The sequence below is a fragment of the Aspergillus uvarum genome (genome assembly GCF_003184745.1).
Source record: "Aspergillus uvarum CBS 121591 unplaced genomic scaffold BO82scaffold_24, whole genome shotgun sequence".
NCBI classification, from domain to species: Eukaryota; Fungi; Ascomycota; class Eurotiomycetes; order Eurotiales; family Aspergillaceae; genus Aspergillus; species Aspergillus uvarum.
This window is the reverse complement of record NW_020291321.1, coordinates 164332-189739: the sequence shown is the minus strand read 5'-3', so window position 1 is coordinate 189739 and position 25408 is coordinate 164332. Positions and strand designations below refer to the sequence as shown.

The window sequence follows — 25408 nt, the reverse complement described above, 5'->3', positions numbered from 1 at the left end:
CGATAGGCCGACTTGTGTCTTTGTGGAGAAGGTGAAAAAAAGGTTTGTATGGTTTGGGGAAGACGGAGGAAGAGGAGGGGAGGAAGAAGAGGGAGTGGGGAGAAAAGAGAATCTTCTTACAAGAGAAATAAAGAATAGGGGGAGCCTGAAGACAAGCAACCACCCTGGGAGAGCAAGTTGAACGAGACCGATGAACAAACAGTACAGTACTTGAGATCAGTACTGTGGAAGGGTGTAGTGTGGCCCGGAGTGGGTGGTAATGGTGGTGGTCCGTCGCTACTATGCGGGTGTGGGTATGGGATGGATTCTTTTGGGCTGAAGAACGACAGGAAGCAATGGCGGGCTGGCGGCAGGCACGCAGGCAGGCAAGTTTAGTCGCGCGTTTAATTTAGAAGGCTGTTCCGGCCCACATGGTTGGCTTAATCAGCCGCGGAGGTCAAAGCCTGGAAAGACTGTGGACTGGCAGTTGGGATTCCATACTAGTAACTGGAACAGTAACCTTACATACTACGGATACCGAGTATCAAATCTGAGTCGGGTCGGACCGTGAGCTACAGGCGAGGTAATAAAAGGGCTGAAATAATTCCCCTCCCTGTCGTTCTTGGTGGTCAGTCACACACTTCCACTTCGATTTCTATCAGCCAAGTCTCTCTAGCCTCGACCGGATCGAGGGCCGACGATCTGGATGATGAATCGGTATCGAAATGCCCCCGGGCTTAGAGGCCCTAGCAAGGCAACAGCCAGCACCCTGTGCCAAAAATGCTTGCAACGAGATATGTACCCATTTCGCGCTGATGCCTCTGGGTCGCAGACTGACGTGGTTTAGCACGGCACTACAGCTATGAATGTAAAGCCACCGCGCAGGAGCGGCCTTACATGTCTCGCCCATCGCGCACGCAGCAGCTGCAGAACCCAAAGCTGCGACCGCAACTCACGAATGATGCATACAAGGACGCTTTGAACACGTGAGTCTACCTCGGCTTCACCTGGCCTTGACTCTCATGTCGTCATCGGAGAAATTAACAAGACAATAGAAAAGAGTCTAACAAGGAGCCCTTGACCAGGCATGAGGAAGAAAGAGGTCGCAAGAGAGATTTAGACCAGGTGGACCCGTTACACAGCCCAACTCACTTGTCAAAGCGAGCACGCTCGGCTTCTTCGCTTTCAGCAAGCTCTGTATCAACGATCTCGACAAGTCGGTCCCACTCACGGTCGCCTTCCCGCCGCAACGAGCGGACAAGATCAGTGTCCTCCCGACCTTCTGGCCACAGAAAGAGGCGCTATAGTGATGCATCTTCCGCTCCCTCCGTTGCTTCTTACACGTCGGGAGAAAGAGGTTCTCGGTCTAGGTCGCGTGAGTGGTCAGATGACAGAAATACTCGACGAAGACGGCGCGCTTCGAGTCCAGAAGAACGGGGACGTCCCAGGAACATGTCGCGAGATGGTGGACGAAGGGATAGGTCTAGAAGTCACAGTGTCGATCGCAGTCGAATGGCCAAGAGCAGAAGATCAGTGAGTCCCTCGCTGGCGACTGGTAGCGACTACCCAGCTCCAAGCCACCGCAAGGCGCAACCCCGTGCGGAGCCCGTGAGCAGTGGCGGCGGACGTGGCCCCGGTCAGGGTCCCCCTCCGCCCCGGCGGGAGAGAAGTCTCAGTCCCTACAGCAAACGCATTGCACTAACTCAGGCAATGAACCTGGGACGTTAGGTTGCTTATGGTCTTTGGTTAGAGCAAAAGTCATTGGGGAATTTGCGCGGGCGTATTGGCGTTCTAGCCTCAGATTATCATTGAGGCATTGTATGATAGGAGAGTCGTCTGTGGTCATTTGCAGAAATCATTGAGAGCATAATGTATTGTATTGCTATGCAAAATTCCGTAACGCCTTGCGACTATTGCCCCTGACCCCAGCAGAAGAGCGCCTGATAGATAACGAGATGAAACCGAGTCGTACCACCACATATTGTACACCGTTCCTAGGGTATCAAGATTATGCCGCACCGTCCTCCTCAAGCTCCCTCCGTTCCTCTTCCTCTTCTTCCCTTTCTCGGACATGAATTCCCTCAACCAACATTTCGCCCTCAATGCCCATTTCCTCCCCCTCTTGAATGTTGGATCCTGCGCTCTTGGCTTGCGCGGCCCGCTGCGCATTTTCGATACGTTGGCGCACCAGTCTGGCGATGGCGTTCTGGGTTCGCACATTCAGGACGTTCATTTTTTCGTCCAGGTCACGTTTCAGATCCCAATTCGGCTTCTTCGGCTGCAGCTTAAATAGGTCGATTGGTTGGTCCTCCTCCGCATCTTTCTTCGCTTGTTCAGCGGTTGCTTTAGCGATCTCCGCAGCTTGGGCTTCCACGGTGATTTGGCCATCATTCGGGGCTTGTTCGAATCCAAGCTTGGGTCCACGAGTTTCCGGGTCGTAGTTTCTGCCGGACAGGTATTGCTTGGTCACGTCTGGAGCAGCATCGTCGTACTCATCGTTGGCGGCCCCAGCTTCTGGTTCGGGCTCTGGTTCGGGCTGTTTGCGTTTGAGGGCAGCAAGCTTCGCAAGCCGAGCTTTGCGCTCTGTCGCAGCGGCATCGAGAGAGGCATGGTTGGATGACATGGCTGCAGGGGAGATGTGCCAGACGGAGAGAGCTGTGGATGACCAGGTCGAGGAGGGGGAGGGGAATGTGGATTGCGCAGTAGCTGAGAATGAGCAAAGACAAAGGCGGAATGATGTATATCTTTCTGCCTTTTCACAGCTTCGCGATCTCAGCAAGCTTCTCAATAGCCGAGATAGAGATTGGTCAAGACGGTGGTGACACAAATCAAATTGAGGTAGTAGTAGGTAACTGCAGTGGTTGTGATTTAGTAGTAGAACTGATTGTCGGCAGTGATTTGCGCGCGCCACAGCCCGGGATTCCATCAGCCACACTTTATCCGCGCCGGAGCAAAATCGGGCCCTTTCTTTCCCCGGGTTCGCCGCGAGAAAGAAGTTATGCAACATTTGCCCAGTCACCCCTCCCCAGTTGTTGAATCCTCACGGTGTTTCTTGTGGTGTTTTGCTCAGCTGATTCATGCAAATACATAAAACCGAGCACTGAATGTCATTCAGTCCGCATCGCTTCTTGCGCCCCCGCTATGGTGCTGGGTTGCCTTCCTATGCACTGCAGCCCCGAGTCCGCCCCGGATATTGGTGTCGCCAGAGAGAAGGACTTCAGCATACGAGATGGCACATCCATGATGCGACGCCCACGAGTAAACAAATCTCGACGGAGTCTGACTCAATACTACATGAATCAGCACCTCCCACTGCGCCTAGTGGTCTTGTAAACTGCAGTCTTGGCCAATCTCGCAACACAGCGCAGTCTTCGTCCTCCTCTGCTCATACCGCCATACCCGAAGCTGAAAGCGATTTACTTGACGACTCATCATTTCCGCCACCTAAGCCACCCCAGGTCTTGGATCCTTGCGATCCCTGGAGCGATTATAGGGCTTTGCGCACTCCCGACTATTACAATGAGGGCAGTCGGCGACTTCGACACAATGCACTTGTGGTGAATGGTGGCACCATCAGCTACCGAGAGAGAATGGTGGGCGAGGACGCGTTTCACGCTGATGAAGAAATACGAAAGTCATCTTTTTTCGTCGGTTCACCTAGGCTTCGGAGGTGGAAGGTTGCCCGCAATGAGCTGTTCAAAGCTAAATACTTTGATCGGCCAGTGGCGCGGGAGGACCTTGTCGAGGAATTTCACATGCACAAAGCGGACAAGGAGCTACTGGCGATACTGCAGAGTGAAGAATTTGAAAAGTTCCGCGAGGAGTGGGAGCCAAAGGACATGGCCATCAAAAGTGAGCACTGGATGAGGCTGTCACTCTGGCTTATAGCAAATTCCCCGGAGCTTGCTTTGAAGTTTCTCTACATAACCTGCCAAGGCGAGCAGAGGCCGCTGCATGTCATGGTCTGCGAATGCCTGCTTTTCTTGCGAAACTATCCAGATTTACTTTCTACCTGGACATGGGAGGGGAAGACCTTTGCCGATGTCCTCGCCGCTTGCTTAGATCCAGAACATTGGCCAATCGTCTATGCATCACAAAAGGGTATCCGTTTTTTCATCATGGGAGCAGATGATGAACGTGTTCTTCAAGCCTGGAAGCTCGCACACGAACGACAAGTTTACACGTCCGCTGAAACCTATCTTGCTTACGCGGCTCGCTTCACCAAGATGAAGAATGTCGATTTGGCCCTCGCAGCCTTGGACCATGTACGTCAGATCGGACAGGTTGGCTTGGAGATGACTTCTCAGCCAGTCAAGTCCCACGGCTGTCTGTTGTTGCTGCTCGACTCTGTCGAGGATGGTCCCAACGGGCGGAATTTCCGCATCCTTCCCAAGCTCCTCGAGATGGGCATGCGTCCTGACTTGGAGATGATGGATCTCATTCTAAGAAACTGCTACAGGACAGGGGATGAAGAACTTGGGCGCGATATGTTGCATCATATGCAGAGCCAAGGTTATCCGTTGACGACATACACCTATGTAACGCTATTGTCCGACGCCACCCGGCGACTGGACCGACACGAAATCGATCGGTTACGGGATGAAATTGACATGGAGGGAGAGGACATCCGGACCAACAAGTTTGTCCAGTCCAAATTGTTCCACGCGTACTTCTGTCTCAATGTGAAGGACCAGGCGAATCGGCCTTCCGACATAGACAACAAGCACGCCTTTCGCACTCTACTGAAGATGTACAATGAGATGTACGATATTGTACCTTTGAAGAAGCTTGGGATTGTTCCGCAATATTACCAACCGCCAACTACTGAACGAACCGCGGTGAGAACCTCGCCCGACGCCGTACCTCTTTTCCTCATGATTGCGTCGTACCTTCGGTGCAACAAGCATGTTTCTGCCACTGCGCATGTCTACGAACGCTTTATCGAGCTCTTAGAGAAAGAGGACCCTGTCATTTCTTCTCTAGCTAGAACAGATCACACTTGGCACGAGTTTATGCATGCATGGCGTAATGACGTCCGAGGACTGCGCCCTTCGATCCGCCTTGTTGATACCATGCAGCGTCTCAGTAACGAAGGCAGTGTCAGCCCGAATAAGCCACAGTTCCGGCCCAAGCCAACAGTCTACATCTGGACGACATTGATATCTGCGTTCCTGTGGAACAAAGAACCGCGGGCGGCAGAGCACGTCATCGAGATGATGAAGAAGAGCAAGTTCAAGTTCAACCAGATCTTCTGGACCACCTTGATCGACGGCTATGCTCGCAACAAGGACATCCTCAAGGTCGCGGAAACAATCCGAGCGATGGAGAATGATGGCTTTGAGATGGATGCATTCTGCATCAAGGCGCTGCGCCACATTCAGGATCCGGAGCGACTTTGGGAGGCCGTGGAAGAGCTTGACAAGGAGACCGACGAGCAAGTAGACCGAACCACGTTCGAGTCACTCACCAAAAAGTCGCGTCTCGACGAGATTCAGGACGACCAGGGTGACCCAGATTGGCTGCTCGACCAGGGTCTTCAACGCTTGAAGGCCAAACAGGCCTGAAGGCCTCATCTCAAGCAGGCGCAGAATCAAGATACCCCACTTTTTTTTGAGCAATTCGGATTCATTCTTCAGCATAGCTGGTGTACATGGTAGGGAGAGCATGGTTGTTACATAGAGCGTTTTGCGGCGTCCAGAAAGGCACAGGATATACCTCGTGGAGTGAAGTCACATTTCTTCGATATCATGTACATATCCATCACTTCTAAAATTCAGGAAGAAAACACATCAAGCTTCATGCTACACAAAGGGCATGGTGAGAGTACAAACTTCAAATTAACGCCACTGGCTGATGTAAAGGACAGTATACTACCATGCTATTTCCTGTAACTCGTGAGAAAAGCAAGACACCTCGATCAGCCGCCGAAGAAGATCGAAACCTAGATGAAGAGCTGTCAGCATCTGGAACTCGACTTTAGAGGGCCTATCCCTCTTATCATTCGAGTTAGGGGAACTTACAGCCATCACCACGCAGCAAATACTGACGTAGGGACTGAGCCGTTCACCGATGCGAGCACATTTCCAGAAGATACCGAAGAAGCTGCGGGCAGTGTTAGAGAATCTTCGGCCGGTGAATGAGAGAAAAGGGTGCCAGTTGATGAGGCCCTGCTGATAGCAAGCCAACACAACACATACCCATTTTGATTCCGATCCATAATCCCCGGCATGATCGAGTGGGCGTAGGTGCTCGTACAGATGATAAGCAGGAAGACCAGCAGAAGTGACTGGAAATTGAAGAGAGCCGACTGCGAGAGCCATCAAAGTCAGTACCATCGCTTGTGAAGGATTCTTCCAAATTCACTGCGCTGCATCTCACTTACCATCTTGACGAAAGTGACCGAACCAGCTGCCTGGCCTTCTGTTCTTGTGTTTCTTCAACCGCAAGCTCGCGACCAAGGGGCCTTCTCTTCTTCCTGAATTACCTCACTGCAAACACAACCTTTCCGCTGGAAGACTTGCGCGAGGATTTGACGTCTTCGAAAGAGCACACGATCGAAAACTAGTAGCTGGTTTCACGACCTCGTCGTCATCATATCGATCGATCATCCTTCGACTGCGGAGGGGGAATCATTCTGCCAGCATGTCGTCCGGCAGTTACCGCCACCGCCTTCCGGGGTCGAGGCCCGCGCTCCGCTATGCGCCGCCGCCGCGGGTCCGTCCTACACCCCGTGTTACCTGGGCTACTCCTACAACTACAACAAGACCTTCACCACCACCTCCACCATCCCGACAACCACCATCCTCATCCGCATCGCAGACCTCAACCCCGCGCGCTGCTGCTCAAGCGCACCCTCCAACCCGGACGGTCTCGTCCGGTCCACCCCGCCACCGCAGCACAGGCCATGTGTCGAGTAAACTCGCCCCTCCTTGGCCCTGGAACCCCGAAGAAACAGACCTAATTCACGCCGGATATCGACCCGCCTACCCTCCTCCCCCCCTCAAACCCGACGCAGCAACCGAACCAGCAGGAGCATCCGCATCACCAACACCCACAATCACAGCCACCACCAAACCCAAACTCAAATCCAGAGCCACTACCCCCACCCCCAAGAAAATGGCCGAACCTCGAGCACGTGCCGCCCGGCACAAAGGGCAGATGAACTTCGCCTCGGAGCGTACGTTCTTCCCTTGCAGCCCCAGAAAGAAAAAGAAAAAAAAAATCGAGATACTAACGGTAGAAAAAAAAAGTCCGGCTCCTCCTCCTCGCCTACGGCGACCCAAGCCCCCACCCCTCGTTCCCCTCCGAACCCCTCCCGGAGACCGTCCGCGTCCTCGACGAGATCGTCACCGACTTCGTGCTGGAGATGTGCCACGGCGCCGCGCAGTACGCGAGCTACTCGCGCCGCCAGAAGATCAAGGTGGACGACTTCCGGTTCGCGCTGCGCCGGGACCCCAACAAGCTGGGCCGCGTGCAGGAGCTGCTGCGCATGGAGCGCGAACTGAAGGAGGCGCGGAAGGCGTTCGATCAGAATGATGATCAGGTCGGGAATCTTAAGGATGCCGCGGCGGCGGCCGCGGCCAAGAAAGGTGCTGGTGGTGCTGGTGGTGGTGGTGCTGCTGCTGCCGCCGGGGACGAGGATTTCGGGGCCGCGGAGAGTGTGGATGGGAGGAAGAGTAAAGGGAAAGGGAAGAGGAGTGCTGCCGCCAGGAGGGATTCGGATGTTACCGAGGAGGGCAGTGTGACGGCTGGGATGGCGAAGAAGAGGAAGGTGGGTGGTGGTTGAGTTTATTGATCTGGTTGCATTCTTTTCTTGGCTGGCTATGTTGTTGTCACATGGCGTTCTTGGGGTTTCTTTTTTACTTTTGCCCTTATATTGGAGGGCGGGGCTGGCTACTGGGATTGCATTGTGCCTCGGGTGTATTTATATAAAGTGATATCCCATTATTCATTTGTCATTGACAGGGGAACGTTGATGATAACAAATCAGCCACTGCAGAATCAACACGGATTTGTTGTTCTGGCATCAATGGTTCAAAAATATATCTCTAACCTGACGATAAGCCCGCCAATCTCGAACTAAACCCCGGGGCTATCTTATCAGTTGCACCGCCACACCAGTCAATAGTTTATATATCCAGCCTTACAGCCAGCTCTCAATACTCTAAAGACCCCAGGACTACACCTTTACTCTGTTCAGGTGGAAGTTAATGAAGCATGCATGCAATAATTTCTCTACCCTAAACAAATTCTATTTTCCTCAGCTCGCTGCATAAAGTACCCCTTTTTGTTCTCTTCCTCCCATGAGTGGGTTGCTTTTCCAAACATTCTGAACAAAAGCCAGACGGACTCCCAAGACGCCGTGCTCTTTCTCTTTTTTGTTTCCTGCTCCCCAAGTCCCGTGGAGGGGGTTGAGTTGCTTGCTTCCCAGGAGATACAGGTCAGCCTGGAAACCAGCTGGCTGTATGCGATTGACAAGCACGGAACTATCCTCTGCAAACCGGAGCTGAATAAGGGCACAGTTTGCAAGCAGACAGACATCCCATGCAAGATCAAACGAAAGAAAGTTTCCAGGGGCAGGGGGTAAGTATGTGTGGAAGGGGAACGTTGTATGTATAGAAAGTGCCGGTAACGCAGCCCAAGCTTTCTCAAGCTTAGTCCAGATACCAAGCAAGCCAGGAAATCAGGCTGACCAACATGAAATTGCGGAAGAGTCAAAGAAACCGTCAATGAGATTAATATGCACGGAGAAGAGACCAAGTTGAGACAAAGAAAATATGTGAGAAAAATGGTGGTGGGACGATGGTTGAAGAGAAAAAAATGGAAGGTATCGTTTTTCTTTTGTCTTAAATCGGAACCCTATCATAATATCCTCTTTACGCGCGAGCCTCCTCGCCGCTCCGCTCTTGAGTCCGCTGCTGACCACCACGGCCTCCCTTGCCGCCCCGCTGTCCGCCGCGCTGGGGGCCGGACTCGCCGCTGCCTTCGCCGCCCAGGGTCAGCTGTGCGGTGGCTAGCCGGTTGGACAGCTCCATCTGCGTGCGGATGGTGTTGGCCAGGTACGACACAACCAGGACGTCCTGGATGTGGTTGTTGCTGCAGGAATTGGGTTAGGTGGATGCTTTGCTTGATACACTGAGGCAGGCAGGGGGAAAACATACAAGTCACGCTCAATGTCGGCGGGCTCGACCTTAGGAGCCAAGGCGAGAGTGTTGAGCAGGTACTGACCCATGGCCGTGGAGGCGGGGGCCTCCTCGTCGATCACGGACTCGACGTAGCGGGAAACGCGGTCGATCATGCCGAGAACCTCCTCGATCGCGCGCTCGAGGGCCTCGATGTCGGTGAAAATGTTGGCGGAGCGCTCCTCGGCATCACGGGCAGCGGCAATGGCCTCGAGACCGCTCTTCTCGGCCTCGCCGTAGCGGATCTCGTAGGGAACGGGGATGAAGGCAGCGCTGTCGGCAGCACGCTCAGCGGTCACACCGACGGGGGCAGAGATGTAGGCGCGGGTCTCGATGTCCTTGCCGGCCTCGGTGGAGACGGTCAAGTGAACGGCGGGGTGAGGCCACGTGCCGTCGCCCTGGCCGCTGTAGAAATTTTGGATCAAGGCAGAGAAGGTGTTGAGCTCGGACGAGGTGGCGTACCAACCCACGAGGACCTCCTTGGGGTTGGCCTTCAGGTGCAGGGCGAGCATCTGCTTCTGGTATTCCATATCCACCTCAACCTGGTCTGTCGTCTCGGTGTGGCCCACGGCGAAGGTGCTGCGGATTTCGACTTCGGTGCCATCCTCGGACCTGGTTCCCAGAAGAGTACCGATGACACGCTCCTGGTCGGCATTGCGACGGAGAGAGTGGTCAAGGATGGAGAACAGAGCCTAGCAGCAACCATCAATCAAACCAGTTCCGGGTGAAAGAACTTCAACGAGACAAGCTCATGGTCGACCTACCTGAGGTTGAATAACAACATTCACAGGGGCGGTCGTCGGTGCAGACCCCACTGCCACGGGACCCAGAGGGCGGGCGAGATGGACGAAGGAATCGGTGTCAGCCATTTTGGTTGGAGTGATAGAGGGAGAGAGAGCAGTGGTGGTAATGATGTTTGAGAGGAGGGGAGGAGGTTAGATGGCTGGTTCACACAGTCGGAGTTCTCTCTGTTTGTCTCCGGGGTGGGGTTGTGATGGTGGCTCTTCTGGGGAGGGAGGATTAAATCTTCTCTTTCCGCCTCTGGGCTGCGGCGGACGGAGGAGGTTCTGCTGCGAGCCTCAAATTGTGTGTGCGCAAAGGGAATTTCGCGCTAAGATAAGATAAGCCACCGCCGCCCAGATTCAACCCGCCGTGAAAAAAAAGAGTTTCTGGTCGGCTTTCCGCCTGTTCACTAGCTAGAAGTTCATCGGTCAGTCGCATTCTTTTTATTTTTGCAATTATCCACAATGGCTCCCCCTCGTGGTAGAGGTAGAGCTCCTAGAGGGCGCGGAAAGCGGCCCCGTGGCGGCGTTAGTCGCAGAGATGCCTTTCAAGCATCCCGAGTCGACGAGATCCAGTGAGCGCTCCATCATATTCGCATCTAAGCACAAATTCCGGCAGCTGACTGGTTGTGGCAGATCGGAAGCCTCGTCTGACAGTGAGAATGGCTCTTTCGACGAGCCCATGGAGGATGCAATGGTCGACGAAGAACTCTTGGACCAGGATTCGTCCGATAGCGAAGAGGAACCGGACCAGAAGGGTCATTCCTATAACGAGTTGTTGCAACTACTGAACGCCGGCAACGACGCCAATGGACCCGCTCGCAAGAAGCGAAAGACCGATCACCGCAAAGCCGAGACCAAAGAGGTGATCCGCGATGACGCAGAAGAGGACGAGGATGAGGCTTTGTTGGGAGAGGACGATCTAGAGCAACAAGCACCGTCGGACGCAGAGGACGAAGACAATCAGCCCGAAGAAGAGGCAGAGTTACAAGCAGACAGTGATGATGAAGATGGTAGGAAGATCTGGAAAAATTGTCGATAAACGGGATATCGCTGATGCGCAGCAGATAATGATCCTTTCGACACCCACTTCAACACCCTCAAAGAGGAGGACTTGAACAAGAAGATCAAGGCTATTGAGGAGAACAAGTGGAAGAGCACCAAGAAGGAACTTGCCGAGGGGCTGAAGTTCGTGCGCTCCATTCCTGATACGGGCGACGATGCATCCTTGTTGGCCGCAATGAAGAGCGTCTCGAGCGTGAAGGTAAGCCAAATTGTACCGAGTCTCCACATCACCAGATGGAAGTCTAACACACATCAATGCGCTTAGCTCAAGAGGAAGCTTAAGGCTCCTGCGACGGAACATATCCCCAAGATCGATGGCGATGCTCAACATCTTGCCCCCTACATCTTCGGCTACCAGGATGTTCTTTATGGCGCTCGTACGGCAGACAACGCAGCTCACTTGCGAGATCTCCTGGCTCTCCATGCGACGAATCATGTACTGAAGACGCGCGACCGCGTCCTCAAGAACAACGCTCGTGTGGCCAAGGAGCAAGATTCCGACCTGGACGTCCGGGATCAGGGTTTCACCCGGCCCAAGGTGCTGTACTTGCTACCCACCAAGCAAGCCTGTGTGCGGGCGGTGGACGCCATCACGCGTTTCTTCCAGCCAGAGCAACAGGAGAACCGGAAGCGACTTCTTGACACCTTCTCGTCTGCGGACGATAAGTCCTGGGAGAACAAGCCGGACGACTTCCGCGACCTGTTCGGAGGTAACGACGATGACATGTTCCGCCTCGGTCTCAAATTCACGCGCAAGACTGTGAAGTACTTCGCGCAATTCTACACATCCGACATGATCCTTGCCAGTCCGCTCGGTCTGCGCACGATCATGGACCAAGCCGAGTAAGCTTCCGCTGACCCCCGCCCTTCCGCTCACGAGACCGTAATCGAGTAGCTTACTGACCCCCTCTCCCAGTGCGAAGAAGCGGGACCACGATTTCCTGTCCTCGATCGAAGTTGTCATCATCGACCACGCGGACGGCCTGCTCATGCAGAACTGGGATCACGTCGATTACATCCTCAAGCACCTGAACCTGCAGCCGCGGGAGGCGCACGGCTGCGACTTCAGCCGGGTGCGGACGTGGTACCTCGACAACCAGGCGCGGCACGTCCGGCAGATGATCATGCTGTCCTCGTTCGTGACGCCGGAGATGAACTCAGCGTTCTCGACGCAGATGCAGAACGTCTTCGGCCGGGTGAAGGTCAGCCCCGTCTACGCGGGGGCCATCGGGGAACTGGCGCTCCCCGTGCCCGTGCGGCAGACCTTCTCGCGCTTCGACAGCCTCTCGCCGGCCAAGGACCCGGACGCGCGGTTCAAGCACTTCACGACGACCGTGCTGTCGTCGCTGGTGCGCGACCTCAGCAAGACCAGCGGCGGCGGCGGCACCCTGATCTTCATCCCCTCGTACCTGGACTTCGTGCGCGTGCGCAACTACTTCGCCACCTCGACGCAGACGACCCACATCTCCTTCGGCGCCATCAGCGAGTACACGGACGTGCGTGAGGGCACGCGCGCCCGCACCCACTTCGTGCAGGGCCGCCACTCGGTGCTGCTGTACACCGAGCGCATCCACCACTTCCGCCGCTACCAGCTCCGCGGCGTCAAACGCATCATCATGTACGGCGTGCCCGAGAACCCGACCTTCTACGCCGAGATCGTGGGCTTTTTAGGTCTGGATCCCGCCCAGGCCGCCCAGGCCGCCCAGGCCGGCGGCGTGCGCGCCCTCTTCTCCAAGTGGGATGCCCTGAAGCTGGAGCGGATCGTCGGGACGAAGCGCCTCGGAAACATGATGCGCGAGAAGGGCGGGGATACGTTTACCTTCATGTAGATAGGGTTTCTCGGTGGGGCTTCAAGCTAAATTGTATAGTACGGTAGGAAACTACCTGGTTCGGAGAGAAGTCCGATATCGTTCCCGTTTCACAGCAACTGCCATAGTCATAGTCCTCCAGCCAGCCCCTGCAGTGCAGGGACGGGCTATACCTATTCCTCTCTTTCCTTCAAATCACATCTTCATCCATGATCCTCCTGATAAGAGCTCCGTACTATATGTATAATCCCAGCACTGTTGATCACCAGGACTTGCAGACTGTAAAGATTAGCGTGCCACCCCCCAATCCACTTTTTACACAAAAAACCATTCGGCTCCTTCACCGACATTCGTAGATCGGAGGAGGGGGGGTTGGTAGCAACAAAAAAAACCCAGTGCTAACCGATCACCCGGACGCCTTCTGCTAACACCTTCAATCAACTCAACTCTAAGGATTTTCTTTTCTTTTTGTTCATGCTCAGCTGATTTATTCGTTCTGTCGAATCAGCTTAAAGATCTTGTTCTGTTTCTTCTTTTCCCCTTCGTCAAGTGCGCGAAAAGCGGTGATTAGTCATTCTAAGGCGTCCTTGTACTTATTACATTTTTTTTTTTTTTTTTTGGCTCTCGCCCTTTTCACATTTCTCTCTCTACGGCCATTTAAACTTCTGGTCGTCTCTGTTTTGTTGACGGATCGGTTCAGGACTGGACCAGGGGAATGACTGAAGGTATATATACAGCACGTCTACAATAGAATCGGTTGTGTGTGTTTCCTTATCGCCTTCAGATCGGATCTACTTGCGAGGAAGTACTGTACAAGTACAAGTACAACCACTCCCGGAACCAGGCACAAACAGGAAAACAAACCTCGGATAACAAACGCAAATCAGCCGCCAGAAAAACACGAGGCAATTACAAAATGGCCACTTGCGTCACTCCTCGATCCCACGAGGATCCAAGCCAGCGGGAGGCGATAAGAGAAGCACCCAGCGAGCAGAGTCCCCTTCTCGCTCGCTCCTCACCAGCCATGATGCCTGATGAATTGACCTCAACTTCCTCTCACCACCAGACGCCCTGGTGGTTTACCCTGCGCCACTCGAGCCAGGAGCTCTGGCTGCAGGGGAAGGGTATGATCTTTGTGCTGGGTGCCCAGTTTTTCGGCGCTACCATGAATGTTATGACGCAGGTTTTGGAGATCAAGGGGAATAATGGGAAGGGATATCATCCGTTCCAGGTAGGTCTTGAATCGCGTGCCGCTTTGCCTGATCGATTGTGTGAAACCAGACGGTCGCTGCTGTGCTAGTCAACCGCTAATCCCTTCGCAGATCCTCTTTGCGCGCATGTCAATCACTGTCATAGCCAGTTATCTGTACATGTGGTACACCAAAGTGCCGCAGCCGCTTGGGACCAAACCGATCTTGTTGCTTCTGTTTCTACGTGCCAGCGGTGGCTTCTTCGGCGTCTATGGGCTGTACTACTCAGTGCAGTATCTGCCTCTGTCCGAGGCCACTGTAGTCACCTTCTTAGTTCCCATCCTTACCGGATACGCCTGCTCGTTATTCATTCCTCACGAGACGTTCACCCGCAAACAGTTGATGGCTGGGCTCGTGTCCCTGGTCGGTGTTATTCTGATTGCTCGCCCGTTCGCCTTCATGCGCTCGGGCGAAGAAACTGACGATGGAGAATCGGGCGATAAGCCCGGGGCAACGGACAGCTATCACCACGTTCTGGCGATTGCTGTCGCCCTGCTGGGCGTCCTAGGAGCCACTTGTGCTTATACGACCATTCGAATGATCGGCCGGCGCTGTCACCCACTCGTGTCTGTCACCTGGTTCTCCTCGTACACGACAATCGTCGCCTCTCTCGCGATGCTGCTGGTCCCGTCCATTCCCTTCGCGTTGCCCGTTACGCTGTTTGAATGGACTCTGCTGCTGGGTCTCGGAGTGTGCGGATTCCTGTTGCAGTTCCTCCTCACGGCTGGTCTGTCTTATGTCCCACCAGAACGGACGCCCAAAGACCTTGCGACAGGCTGGGAATCGAACTCGTATGGTACTCAAGCGAGCGGCCGGGTAGAGGATGAAGAGCAACTGCAGGGACAGCAGCAAGCCGAAACCAAGCCTCCTGCTGCAAAGACCTCGTCCGGATCACGCGCTACGTTCATGATCTACACCCAGATGTTGTTCGCGCTATTCTATGACCGCATAGTCTGGGGTAGCACACTGTCCCCGGTGAGTTGGGTCGGATCGGGGTTAATTCTGGGCTGTGCCATCTATGTGGCCGTTGCACGAGAGGACCAGAAGCCCGAAAGTGGTTCAGTTGAGACCGCCAGCAAGAACGACGTCACGGCTGCAGCGCCTGCCGACGAGGAAAGTGAACGGCTGGAGGTAAGCGGGACGAGGTAGGCGGGAGGGGGGGCATGCAGTTGGATCCATACTTCCTGCAAGTGAGCATAATAGGGAGGACGATCGGAGGTATTTGACTCTTGGATCAATACACACAAAGATCAAGTCGACTCCTGGGTAGTAAGGAATGCAACCCCACGGCAGATCCGGCTAGTGCGGGAGGGGCATCAAAAGCGGAGCAAGTGACTTTGCATATACGGAGTGCAGTAGCAGGGCGCTGTGGAAGCGAGCGGTGGTGAGCGACTCGCGGGAGATCATGACTTACATAGTATAGTATAACGAATGAGACGAAATGACATGATGCAAGAAGCAAGAAGCAAGAAGTAAGAAGAATAGAAGAGGAAGGTGTGGGGTGGGACTGGGACTCGGTTGACTTGCCTTTTAGACCAATGATCTAACACCAGGTGGGTTTTCTTGTCGATCCGGGGGTGGAAGGTATCTATCAATTCAATCCAATTCAACTTCCACTTCTACACAATGATCTTACACCATCTTCCTGATTTTGAAATCAGGTACTTCTTCCCCCGAGCGTTTACACATCACCAGAACACTAGAACAAACACACCCACCACAACTCCACCAAGCAAACCCATGAAGGCAACCGACCACCCGTCTCCCCGGTATGCCGCAGCACAGTCTCCCTCGAATTGTCGGCTCGGAGCACTCTCGTCCTATGCAGCCATGCAGCCATGAAACCCAATGCATTGCAACGGCCCCTGCCAGAGAACGAGGCCTCATTTCGCGAGGGGTGTGATTGGACGCCACGACGTCATTTCGCTGCTTCTCCCCCTCGGCTGGACTCACGGAAGAACCCGAGGTTGACCGCGAACGGCCATGATTGGGGGCAGCTTGAGTGTGATTGCCAGTGGCGTTACCACCTACTGTCTCCATGATTTGATGGACATACTGAGTGGGAGTGTGCAGTGGAGAGTACTTTTGACCCTATATGGCTGGAGAAAAGGGAAAGCTTATATAGGGTGTGCAGCCTCATCTCGTCTCTCCTTTCCCTGTTTATAAAGCCAATTGCTTTCCCTTCACTCTTTACCTTGTTCTTTCGTGCTTCTCCTAGATATAGACAAAAATTCTCGATACAATGCGCCATTTCGACGCCTGGCTCCTCCGCGACCCCTACTCAATCTTCCACTACTATCCCACCAAGCGACGCTGGTCAGAAACCATCCGCGAACTGATTCAAGACCGCCAAATCTGCGCCCCCACGCCGTCTGCCTCTGCGTCCACGCCATCAGCCCCGGATATTTTCCTAGAAATCGACCCCCAACGCAACAGCCCCCTCTTCACCCGCCTGCCCCCCGAGATTCGGTCCATAATTTGGGCCTACGTCTTCGGCGAGCCCATTCTCCACCTCGTCCAGATCCGCAATCAAATCCGCCACGTGCGCTGCCCCAATCCCGTCTCTGCGATTGACAAGAACCGGCGCTGCTGTCCCATCACCGCCGCGCGATGGCGTACGGACGTTGATTCCCCGTCCGCTGCTGCACCAGCTTCCCCAAGCAACAGCAGCAGCAGCAGTACCAACAAACAACCCCCCAACACCGACCCCAACAGCAGACTCTACGCCCACACCCACCCCTCCCTCCCCGCACACCTCAGCACCACCCCAGCGAGCCTGCTGCGCACCTGCCGCGCGATCTACAACGAAGCAGCACCGCACCTGTACCGCGACGCGACCTTCGATGTCGACGACCTGTCGACCTGGATCGCATTCACCGACCAGGTCAACCCGGCCAGCCTGGGGGAGGTGCGGACCTTGAGCGTGCAGGTTGTCCCGCTGGACGGGATGTTCCACGACCGGGAGACTGCCAGCCATAGCCATAGCCATACCGACAGCAACAGTAACAGCAACAATCAACGACCGCCAGAACCAGCAGGGTCTCCCACCACCACCACCAGACCCCCCTACTCAATCCACACCCACACACACAACCCGCACCTCTGGACAGCCTTCTGGCACAGAACCACCACGAGGTGCCCGCACCTCACCGACCTAACCCTCTGCATCGACCTGGGCCGCTTCACCACCACCAACAACCCCGGCACGGGCACCACGGGCACCACCATAATTGGGGGCTACAAACTCCCGCTCCACGCCGGGATAGACGCGGAATGGCTGCAGCCCATTGTGCGGCGGGTGCGCGGGTTGCAGCGGTTCGACCTGGCGGTCACGGCGCGGTGTGAGGCGGCGGCGCGGGCGGGGGTGGAGCGGGAGGTCGGCGGGGCGGAGCGGTTGGGGCGGTTGCGGGCAGAGATTCGGGGGTGGGTTTGTTCGGGCCGTGGCTTGGACTCAACGTTGGAGGATGCAGACGGGGAGAAGGAGGCGGAGGAGGAGTATGGGTACGGGTTTCGGGCTGGGAAAGAGGGGTGGCAGAGACGAAAGAGGAGGTTGGCTATTTGTTCGGCTTGATTACCGTAGAACCTCCCCGGGAGACTATACAGAGGGAGAGACAAAACGATGCTAACTTAGATAATAGATTTATAGATACCCCTTTCTTTGGATCCGTTTAGCAACGTTCATACCACTAAAAGATGAGGTGGTTCGCCTTGCTAGATATGAAGTACAGTACGGTACATGCACACTCTACAAGCTACAACACAATCCAAAAATCCCAATTCATCTAAAACAATTTAGTCTCTGTACAGTACACATCCGATCATCATACTGAGACCTCCGCCCCGCATCCTGACGAGTACACACAGACCCCACCATAAAATAAATTTCACCTCTAAGGAAATAGTTCTTTCCCCAATAACAATATCCCATCCCATCACATAATGATACATCACCTTTAACAATTTTTGTCTGTTCCATAAAAAAAAAGGCCCATAAAGATAAGACATTACTTATTTTTTGAACCACATCAAGATTTGAACTTCCCCTTGGTTGACGGATGCTTCTCATATAAGGCTTCCACGCAGATAAGAGGAAGCGAGGAAGTGCGAAAGTAAAAGAAAAGAAAATTTTTTGATGTCCAATTTCAAAAGTTCGGCTCATACCCCGACCGGTCCTTTTGCTAACCTTACATTATCAGGAGGGAGAGGCTGTGGGATGTGGGAAAGGGAGACATGAACCAAGAAGGTAGGTGGGTTGATTAGGTTGAGGGGTTGGGGGGAGAGAAACAACAACAGCAGAAAATCATCAAGAACACAGATCACTCATGCCCGGGAACCAGCTGCATGTTGTTGTTCATACTCATGTTCTTGTTGTAGCTGTTGCCCGCTGCTGCGCTCTGCCTCTGATTCATGTTCCTCCTCGCTGGTGGGGGACGGGGCTCGACTGCCCACTAAAGAGCGACGGCTGCGCATCTAGACCAAGATTTGTGAGCGGCTGCACCCTCCTTGTCATCGCGACTTCAGGAACTCACCCATGACCGAACTCCACCGATCAGACCCAGACTGTACCCCGTGGCAAAGTAATCCGGGGGCTCATTGCGGCCCGTACCCATGGGGCTGTCGGGACGGCCCAGAGCCTCAACCCGCGACACATGCGACTTGTTCCCCAGCACGGGGCTCGTCAGTCCGCTCGTCAGTCCACTGCGCGAGCCGCCCAGGTCCACGCTGTTGCGGGTGCTGGGCGCCGGGCTGCCGGGGCGGCTGTTCTGCCAGAATTGGCGCAGCTCGCGACCCAATTCCTGGCCCGTGGTGGTCCAGTTGGACCGGATGTTGTCGCGCAGCTCCGACACATGGCGCTTGATCTCCAGCTCGTTCTTCTTGATCCATGACACATTCAGTTCCTGACGCGAGGCACCGCGCTTGAATTGGCGCGAGATGTACTGGTCGTAGTCGCGGACAATCCTGCATCGAGTCAGCTTCGATCACTCATTCACATCCCAAAACGCGGAAACCCACCTGGTGATGATGCCCGTGGTGCTGACACCTTCCGTGCGCTGCGTGACCAGGAACTTCCCTTCTCGCTTGATCGGGGCATAGATGTCGTCGCCCTCATCCGCGCCATACGGCAGGTCGTCATGTGCCACGTAATCAATCTTGTGCTCCTCGAGGAACTCCGGGGTCAAAATCCAGGGACAGTCGGGAATCACCTCGTCCACCCATTTGCAGTGCCGCAGGGACTCTGCACGCTCTGCGCCGCTCAAGACCGTCAATCCCTTGCGCTTGTGTGTCTCCTCATCACCCGTCACACCCACAATCAGATATACGTCGGGGAAAGCCTTCTTCGCCTGCTCCAGTTGCCGCATGTGACTAGTGATCAACCACGCCAATTAGCCATTGATGAACTGAACGGACCGTAAAGGAAAAAGAAGAGCACGTACCCCAAGTGGAACAAATCAAACACGCCGTCCGCGTACACCCGCACCGGGCGGCCCACTGGAGGCGGGTTGGTGTGATAGCCGACGGGATCCTGGAGCCCACCGCGTTTTGGCGGCTCCAACAAGTGCTCTGGGGGTGTCGTCGTGTCGACCTGTAGGCCCGGTCGGGTGCTCTGATTCTCGATGTCGCTGCTGGCCACGGTAGTCTCGGACGGCTCGCCCGGGTCTTCCTTGTTTAGCGCTCCCGCCGCATTGCCGTTGGACAGATGACCGTGATTATTGTGGTCGCTGACGGAGGCCTTCCGGGCCCGCTTGGACGGAGGCACAGCGCCGGTCGATGTTACGTCCTGGGACGGCTGTTTCCTGTGTTTGTTGGGGCTGGGCAGTGGGATTGCTGGGCCGGTGGAGTCGTCGCCTTCCTCGCCGGACGCATCGCGGGACGAGGGTTGCAAAAGATCTGCAGGCGCAGGAACGGCCGTAGGGAGGTGTTGGGAGCCACTGCGCTTGCGTTTGCCGGACGGAGGAGAGGACATGGTGGCTGACCGAGGGAGCACAGCTCAACTTCTGTCGAGGAAGGATTAGGAGAGAGGGAAGGAGGAAGGAGACGAGAGAGAAGAGATGGGGGGGTGGGGGGAGAAGGAAGAGGGAGAAGGAGTAGAAGAAAGGGAACACGGACGGGGAAGAAAGCCCGAGAGTAATGGGAATGAATGGGGACGGTGGAAGCGAAAGGGGAGGTGAGACAAGAAGAAAGAGGATGACGGAGAACGAGCAGCGACAGAGCACGCAAGCAAGCAAGCAAGCAAGCAGAACGAGAGCACGCACGCACGAACGAGAGAGCGTGTGGAAGAGAGCAGAAGCCGGACGGGAGGGCCCGGTGGAGGTACGGGAGAGCACTACAGGTGCGCAAAAACACGGGCTTTTCAACGGAGCATGGATTTAACCCAATGCAGAAGAAAAGACAGGACCCTGAAATCGGATCCGAGGGCCAGTTCTTGGAACGACTTGTCTTCAGGGGGGAGAAATGAGAAAGAAGTCTAAGACCAAGACCAAAATGGAAAAGAAAGAAAGAAAGAAGGCGTGAGAGGACAGACAATCTTCCCAGTTACGTAGAATCAAAACTCTGCGGCAGAACCGGTACAATACGGTATGGTAAAGGGGAACTGACACCGCCCCCAAAAGGGTCCATCCGCTGCCCCAACAATTCCAATGGTTCCGAGCTAGTTTATGAGTTATGGAGTTATGAAGTAAACTAGACCAGGGAGTTAGCTAAAGTTATGCTTGCCCAGCCTCACATCTTATATTTATATGTGTAAGTTATGCACGACTCCGTACATCATCCCCTATTGCCCTGCATTCTTCCCGACCAGAGCCATTGGTTCAAGGTCTCCGGTTGGAGTACTTGTTGTATGGATCGAATGATAACATCATCTCCCAAACTCTTCCCAAAATATCCCCAAGCCGCACCAACCACTTCAGGTTTAGCGCAGTCGCCTATACTTCCCTCCTCGCAAGGTAAACCATCTTTCAGTTCACCCTCATCCTTGATCCATTTGCCTACCGTATTACCCACTTGCAGAATACACCTTCGAATGGAAAAAAAAAAAAAGAAAAAAGAAAAGACCCATCAGAGCATCAAACAGCGCGTGGTCTCTCTAAGCTGAATCATTTTGATCCGGAGGTTAATCAGATTGCATGAAACCGTAGCCATCCGGCCGCGGATCATGCATTCATCATACCTGGGCGAGTGTAAACTTACAACAACGGACATAGACAGCCACAAGTTCCCAGAATGAAGTCTACGCACGTTACAAGGGCCTGCCCTTTCAGTCTCTACAACCTACGCATCACACGCTAAGAGCCAACGGTGTCTATATGTATATCAGATGAACAAGGACATCAGATACATGACCGTATCCATCCCATTCCAGAAAATCCGCTGCTGAAGGAAGCTGTCCACTCAAGATGCCCGACTATCACGAGCAGGTCTGCAGTTCTTCTGCAGATGCCGTTTTCCCCCAGGATGCGTAGCCATTCCCTCATGTCCAGTCAACTACAACTGACCTTTCTTCCCGGTCTTAACGCCGGCTACGCGCCTTCCCGTTGACCCCGGGATGAAAAAGGACCAAGTCGTTGCTGCCACCGTCGCCGGAGAGGGAACGAGGATAGGAACATAGGAGTTGGGGGAGCGAATAGAGAGATCGAAACAAGTCGTTGTAGAAATATGAAGGTTCATCAACACTGGGCGTTTTGTGCGGTATCTTATGTGTCAAGGCATGAAACAGACGTGCTCTCGTGAGACCTGCCGCTCGCGGCTTCGAATGTGGAATAGAAAAGAAAAGCTGTAACGCGGAAACCCATCCCAACCCCGTAAACTCACCCCAGCAAGGCACAATGAAGATGTGAAGGGGGAGCCCGACAGTCGCAATTCCCCGCTTGTTTCATTCCGTCCACAACCGTTGAACCAGTCAATGCCAGGAAGCTGGATGGATGTAGAGAGAGTAGGTGTAAATTCGGAAGAGAAATAACATGGCGCTTCGGATAACATGTGGAGAACAAAACAACAAGGGGGAAGAATAGCGACACTGTCAAAGAATCACACGACGATCAGGAAACCCAAAAGAAAAAAGAAAAAGGACATCAACAGTGGAAAAATGCAACAGATCCATTCCATCATGACTACACATTAGTAGGTTTCTGCGGCGTTCCAGGGGCACCGGTGGAAGAGCTCTCCGCGGTGGTAGACGGCGACTGCGAGATGGTGGCAGATTCATCGGCCTTGGGGGTGCTATCCTTGGATTGGGGCCCAGGGGTTCCTTCGCGATCTCTCCGTCCCGCATCCGTAGAGTCATGGTGCACCTGATTGCCGAGGTCCCGGTCCTCCTCCGTATGGTCAAACAGCTCGTCATCGTTCTGCTCCGGAATCAATTCTGTGCCATCGCCCAAGAGAATGATGCGGCCCGAGCGTACACCGAAGCCACGGGAACGATCATTTTCCACGTCATACTCATCGGGGTTCTCATCGAACTGATTACGGATGCCGGGGCCGCGGAACTCAGCTGCTCCCCCCGGTAAGTCAGTAGGAGTTGGGATTGGAGGCCTCGGGATCCTCGAGAGACTTGCCGTACTCGGGCGGGGCGCAGGGGCCGTCGCCGTTGGCCACGCGCTCAGCGATCTGATTGTACCACTCCTCTTTGGTCCTACCGTTCAGAAGACCGATGATGATCATGGTCATGTTGTCGCATCCGACGCCACCCGTCTCACTGTTGGAAGCCAGGCAATTGTCCATCATGTTCTCACAGATGCGGTGGAGGTCCTGCTTGGCGGCGATACCGCGACGAACGAACTCGACGACGGCCTGCGAGGTTTGGCAATCCCAGATACCTGCATTGAGATTAGCACCCACTGAGTTGAACCCTGACTGGACCCGTGAACGGAGGACATACCGTCGCAGGCAATAACGAGGAATTCATCGTCGTCAGTAAGATCGTGGACAGTAACATCCGGGTAGGCGGTCACGATCTGCTGTTCGGGTGACAGCTCGGGACTCTTCTTGAATTCGAAATCTCCAATGGCACGGGACAGGGCCAGGTTGCCATTGACACGGCCAAAGTCGACGAAGCCGCCTGCAGCGCTGATACGGGCCTTCTCGCCTGTATTCCATGTTTCAGCATAACCAATTCCAGCCCGAAGAGAGCCAGTGCCTCGTTACTGACCTTCATTTTGGGGCTTGTGATCAAATGATAGGGGCTTCGCGCGGCCCTTCACACCGAGCACGGAACGGGAGTCACCAGCATTGGCCTATGCAGCGTTAAAAGTCATTCCGATGGACAGGGAGCGCAGTCCCCAGACAATTCCATATACGTACCACCCAGATCTTGTGCTTGGAAATCACGCTGACGGCTGCAGTGCAGCCAGACACTTCTTCCTCGTATTTAGGATCTAGCCGAATCAGTCCACTGTCATCTCGGGAAGAGAGGTGTGGGGGACAAAGAGTCGTCCCGGTGTCCGGGTTCGAGGATTCACGAACCTTCCAAGATAGCGCGGTCGGTCGCAAGGAAACCGTCCTTCAACGCTTGCTCAATATCGCCCTTGGCGAACGCATCCTGCTTTGCGACGATCTTGTGGACATTGTCTCCGGCGAATAAAGCTACTTTATCACCACCGTGTCCATCGTATACACCAAAGAATGCGAGACGTTTGTCGGGATCGGTAGGGTTGTCGTTCTGCTCCGAGGACTTGGCCTGGAGGTCTAGCACGGCCGCATGGGCATCCTCCATGCTGATCCGCCAGCCCTGCATGGCCGAGACACCGTATATACAACACTCATCCTGACCTTCAGCCGAAGTCTGGACAATGCTCCATCATGTTAGCGAGGTTGGCATAGCAAGAGCGCGAAAAGAAGGTAGATATGACAAGTCACCCGCTCGGAAGCCGCCTGCAGGAATTTTCATCATCTTGTGGAGGGACCCCGCAGACGTGGGAGGATCACCACGCTGCAGCCCCTCCGACCACCAGAAGAAGTGATCCCACGCATTTGAACGTGAATTCAGACAGTGGTACTGAAAGTTGTTCGAGTAACTCATACACATTGAGAAAGGAAGGGGAAGGAAATGGGTTGCGCGATGATAAGGGGGGGGGAGGCGGTTATAGGAATTGCGTAAGGCCTCTTGCAGTGTGGGGGGACGAAAGGCAAAGGCAAACGCATTGCTTCAGTTTCACGCACCTTCTCGACCACAGGCTCGGACAAGGTCTGACCCATGATATTTGTCGGGGGGATATGAATTAGGTGTTTGGCGCGAGAAGATGTATTCTTTTTCACAAAGTGAGAGGGGAGGAGGAGGAGTAAGTAGTCGAAAGATTTGAAGACAGGAAGGGGAAAAGTTTAACACACACGGAGAGTATCTGAGGGGGAAATGAGAAGAGCCAGTGACTGAACGGGATCAGGTGGGAAGGGGAAGGGAGAAAGACGGAGGAGAGAGACTAGACTCAGAGCGGGAGGAGGGGGAGGGAGGGAGGGAGGGAGGGTAAGGGCAGAATCACTACAATTAACATTAACGGAGGCGGCGTGACGGGAAGAAATGAAAAGCTGCCTGCTACGGAGTACTGAGTACGAGTATGAACACCAGCCTTAGGCCTGCAAGGTGCAGTGTTGTGTAGTTAGGTAACTACTGCTTACGGTAGTTAGGTGAGTAACTTACTGTAGCCTGTAGGTGCAGTGAGCAGCCACAGTCATTCATTCAAACGACAATACCGGGGAGTGGGGACCTCGATTCAACGATGACGATACTTTGTCCACCGAGCTGGAAGATTGGCTGACCTCCTCCGATCCTGTCCAAGATCTGTCACCGTGTTCATTACCCACGGCTGACCAGTGACACGCGGAATCCAATGGAATTATGACAGAAGTGGCAGAAATGGCAGAAAAGGGGCGAAGAGAAAGGAAATTTGGGATCAATCGCAGTCCAGTAGGAGGGGTGGTGGTGATAATGATGATGGTGATGATGATGATGATGATGATGGTGATGGTGGTGTCACAGGCCGGGGATGAGTTTTTTCCGGCATTATAATAAGTTACTCATTATATTATGCTCTACCGATCACAAGGGCATCGGCAGCACTCGTTGCAGCTGGCTGGCTACCTGCAGGCAGAGTAATAGGCAACCCACAGGAGGTCTCAAAACACATTAAACTCGATAATAATGAGATAAAAAACCAGCCCCTCTTCTCTCTCCCTCGGGCACTATATTGCTCGCTGGTTTGGGTGGACCGCCTTCCTGTCGCGTGCCTCCAACCACAGGAACTGCCGGAAACAGCCTGACCCAAAACCACTCAACAAACATTGTGGAGTGCCACAGAAGAAGCTGAGCTCTATTTAATCCTTCCGCTACGTACATACATACATACATCAAG

General features: G+C 54.2%; 11 protein-coding genes across 11 annotated transcripts; 6 read left to right on the top strand and 5 right to left on the bottom strand.

Annotated features, from left to right (window-relative positions):
- Positions 1 to 493: 493 nt before the first annotated feature.
- Positions 494 to 1847, top strand: BO82DRAFT_383180 (zinc finger CCHC-type containing 10). Its single transcript, XM_025637993.1, has 3 exons — positions 494 to 773; positions 830 to 965; positions 1035 to 1847. Exons 1-3 carry the CDS (start codon positions 686 to 688, stop codon positions 1705 to 1707), a joined length of 897 nt encoding a protein of 298 aa, XP_025492329.1. The 5' UTR covers positions 494 to 685; the 3' UTR covers positions 1708 to 1847.
- Positions 1845 to 2832, bottom strand: BO82DRAFT_353988 (CCDC12/cwf18 family protein). The gene has a single exon (XM_025635102.1). The coding sequence runs from the start codon at positions 2600 to 2602 to the stop codon at positions 1988 to 1990; it is 615 nt and encodes a 204-aa protein (XP_025492328.1). The 5' UTR covers positions 2603 to 2832; the 3' UTR covers positions 1845 to 1987.
- Positions 2833 to 3273: 441 nt separating this feature from the next.
- BO82DRAFT_374234 (pentatricopeptide repeat protein) lies at positions 3274 to 5543 on the top strand (the record flags this gene model as incomplete). The annotated part of the gene is made up of 2 exons (XM_025637411.1): positions 3274 to 3308; positions 3509 to 5543. 2 exons carry the CDS (start codon positions 3274 to 3276, stop codon positions 5541 to 5543), a joined length of 2070 nt encoding a protein of 689 aa, XP_025492327.1.
- A 144-nt stretch (positions 5544 to 5687) lies between these two features.
- BO82DRAFT_353987 (protein kish) lies at positions 5688 to 6594 on the bottom strand. Its single transcript, XM_025635101.1, has 4 exons — positions 6362 to 6594; positions 6177 to 6286; positions 6000 to 6081; positions 5688 to 5920 (listed from the first exon to the last, which is right to left on the bottom strand). The coding sequence occupies exons 1-4, from the start codon at positions 6362 to 6364 to the stop codon at positions 5897 to 5899; spliced, it is 219 nt and encodes a 72-aa protein (XP_025492326.1). The 5' UTR covers positions 6365 to 6594; the 3' UTR covers positions 5688 to 5896.
- Positions 6595 to 6621: 27 nt separating this feature from the next.
- Positions 6622 to 7969, top strand: BO82DRAFT_431962 (putative transcription initiation factor TFIID subunit 13; the record flags this gene model as incomplete). The annotated part of the gene is made up of 2 exons (XM_025640751.1): positions 6622 to 7156; positions 7230 to 7969. 2 exons carry the CDS (start codon positions 6622 to 6624, stop codon positions 7763 to 7765), a joined length of 1071 nt encoding a protein of 356 aa, XP_025492325.1. The 3' UTR covers positions 7766 to 7969.
- Positions 7970 to 8855: 886 nt separating this feature from the next.
- BO82DRAFT_282491 (eukaryotic translation initiation factor 3 subunit F) lies at positions 8856 to 10030 on the bottom strand (the record flags this gene model as incomplete). The annotated part of the gene is made up of 3 exons (XM_025631371.1): positions 8856 to 9075; positions 9141 to 9853; positions 9926 to 10030. The coding sequence occupies 3 exons, from the start codon at positions 10028 to 10030 to the stop codon at positions 8856 to 8858; spliced, it is 1038 nt and encodes a 345-aa protein (XP_025492324.1).
- Positions 10031 to 10348: 318 nt separating this feature from the next.
- On the top strand, positions 10349 to 13050 carry BO82DRAFT_353984 (UTP25 family protein). Its single transcript, XM_025635100.1, has 5 exons — positions 10349 to 10518; positions 10580 to 10956; positions 11011 to 11207; positions 11274 to 11851; positions 11925 to 13050. Exons 1-5 carry the CDS (start codon positions 10409 to 10411, stop codon positions 12835 to 12837), a joined length of 2175 nt encoding a protein of 724 aa, XP_025492323.1. The 5' UTR covers positions 10349 to 10408; the 3' UTR covers positions 12838 to 13050.
- A 388-nt stretch (positions 13051 to 13438) lies between these two features.
- Positions 13439 to 15545, top strand: BO82DRAFT_353982 (DMT family transporter). The gene is made up of 2 exons (XM_025635099.1): positions 13439 to 14047; positions 14139 to 15545. Exons 1-2 carry the CDS (start codon positions 13733 to 13735, stop codon positions 15213 to 15215), a joined length of 1392 nt encoding a protein of 463 aa, XP_025492322.1. The 5' UTR covers positions 13439 to 13732; the 3' UTR covers positions 15216 to 15545.
- Positions 15546 to 16308: 763 nt separating this feature from the next.
- Positions 16309 to 17763, top strand: BO82DRAFT_374228 (uncharacterized protein; the record flags this gene model as incomplete). The annotated part of the gene is made up of 3 exons (XM_025637410.1): positions 16309 to 17015; positions 17127 to 17442; positions 17713 to 17763. 3 exons carry the CDS (start codon positions 16309 to 16311, stop codon positions 17761 to 17763), a joined length of 1074 nt encoding a protein of 357 aa, XP_025492321.1.
- A 641-nt stretch (positions 17764 to 18404) lies between these two features.
- On the bottom strand, positions 18405 to 20268 carry BO82DRAFT_67978 (choline-phosphate cytidylyltransferase). Its single transcript, XM_025641464.1, has 3 exons — positions 19502 to 20268; positions 19080 to 19430; positions 18405 to 19025 (listed from the first exon to the last, which is right to left on the bottom strand). Exons 1-3 carry the CDS (start codon positions 20029 to 20031, stop codon positions 18584 to 18586), a joined length of 1323 nt encoding a protein of 440 aa, XP_025492320.1. The 5' UTR covers positions 20032 to 20268; the 3' UTR covers positions 18405 to 18583.
- Positions 20269 to 22174: 1906 nt separating this feature from the next.
- On the bottom strand, positions 22175 to 24506 carry BO82DRAFT_383172 (PP2C family serine/threonine-protein phosphatase; the record flags this gene model as incomplete). The annotated part of the gene is made up of 7 exons (XM_025637992.1): positions 24222 to 24506; positions 23526 to 23844; positions 23364 to 23437; positions 23212 to 23296; positions 22942 to 23148; positions 22619 to 22879; positions 22175 to 22554 (listed from the first exon to the last, which is right to left on the bottom strand). Exons 1-7 carry the CDS (start codon positions 24255 to 24257, stop codon positions 22175 to 22177), a joined length of 1362 nt encoding a protein of 453 aa, XP_025492319.1. The 5' UTR covers positions 24258 to 24506.
- Between the last annotated feature and the right edge of the window lie 902 nt (positions 24507 to 25408).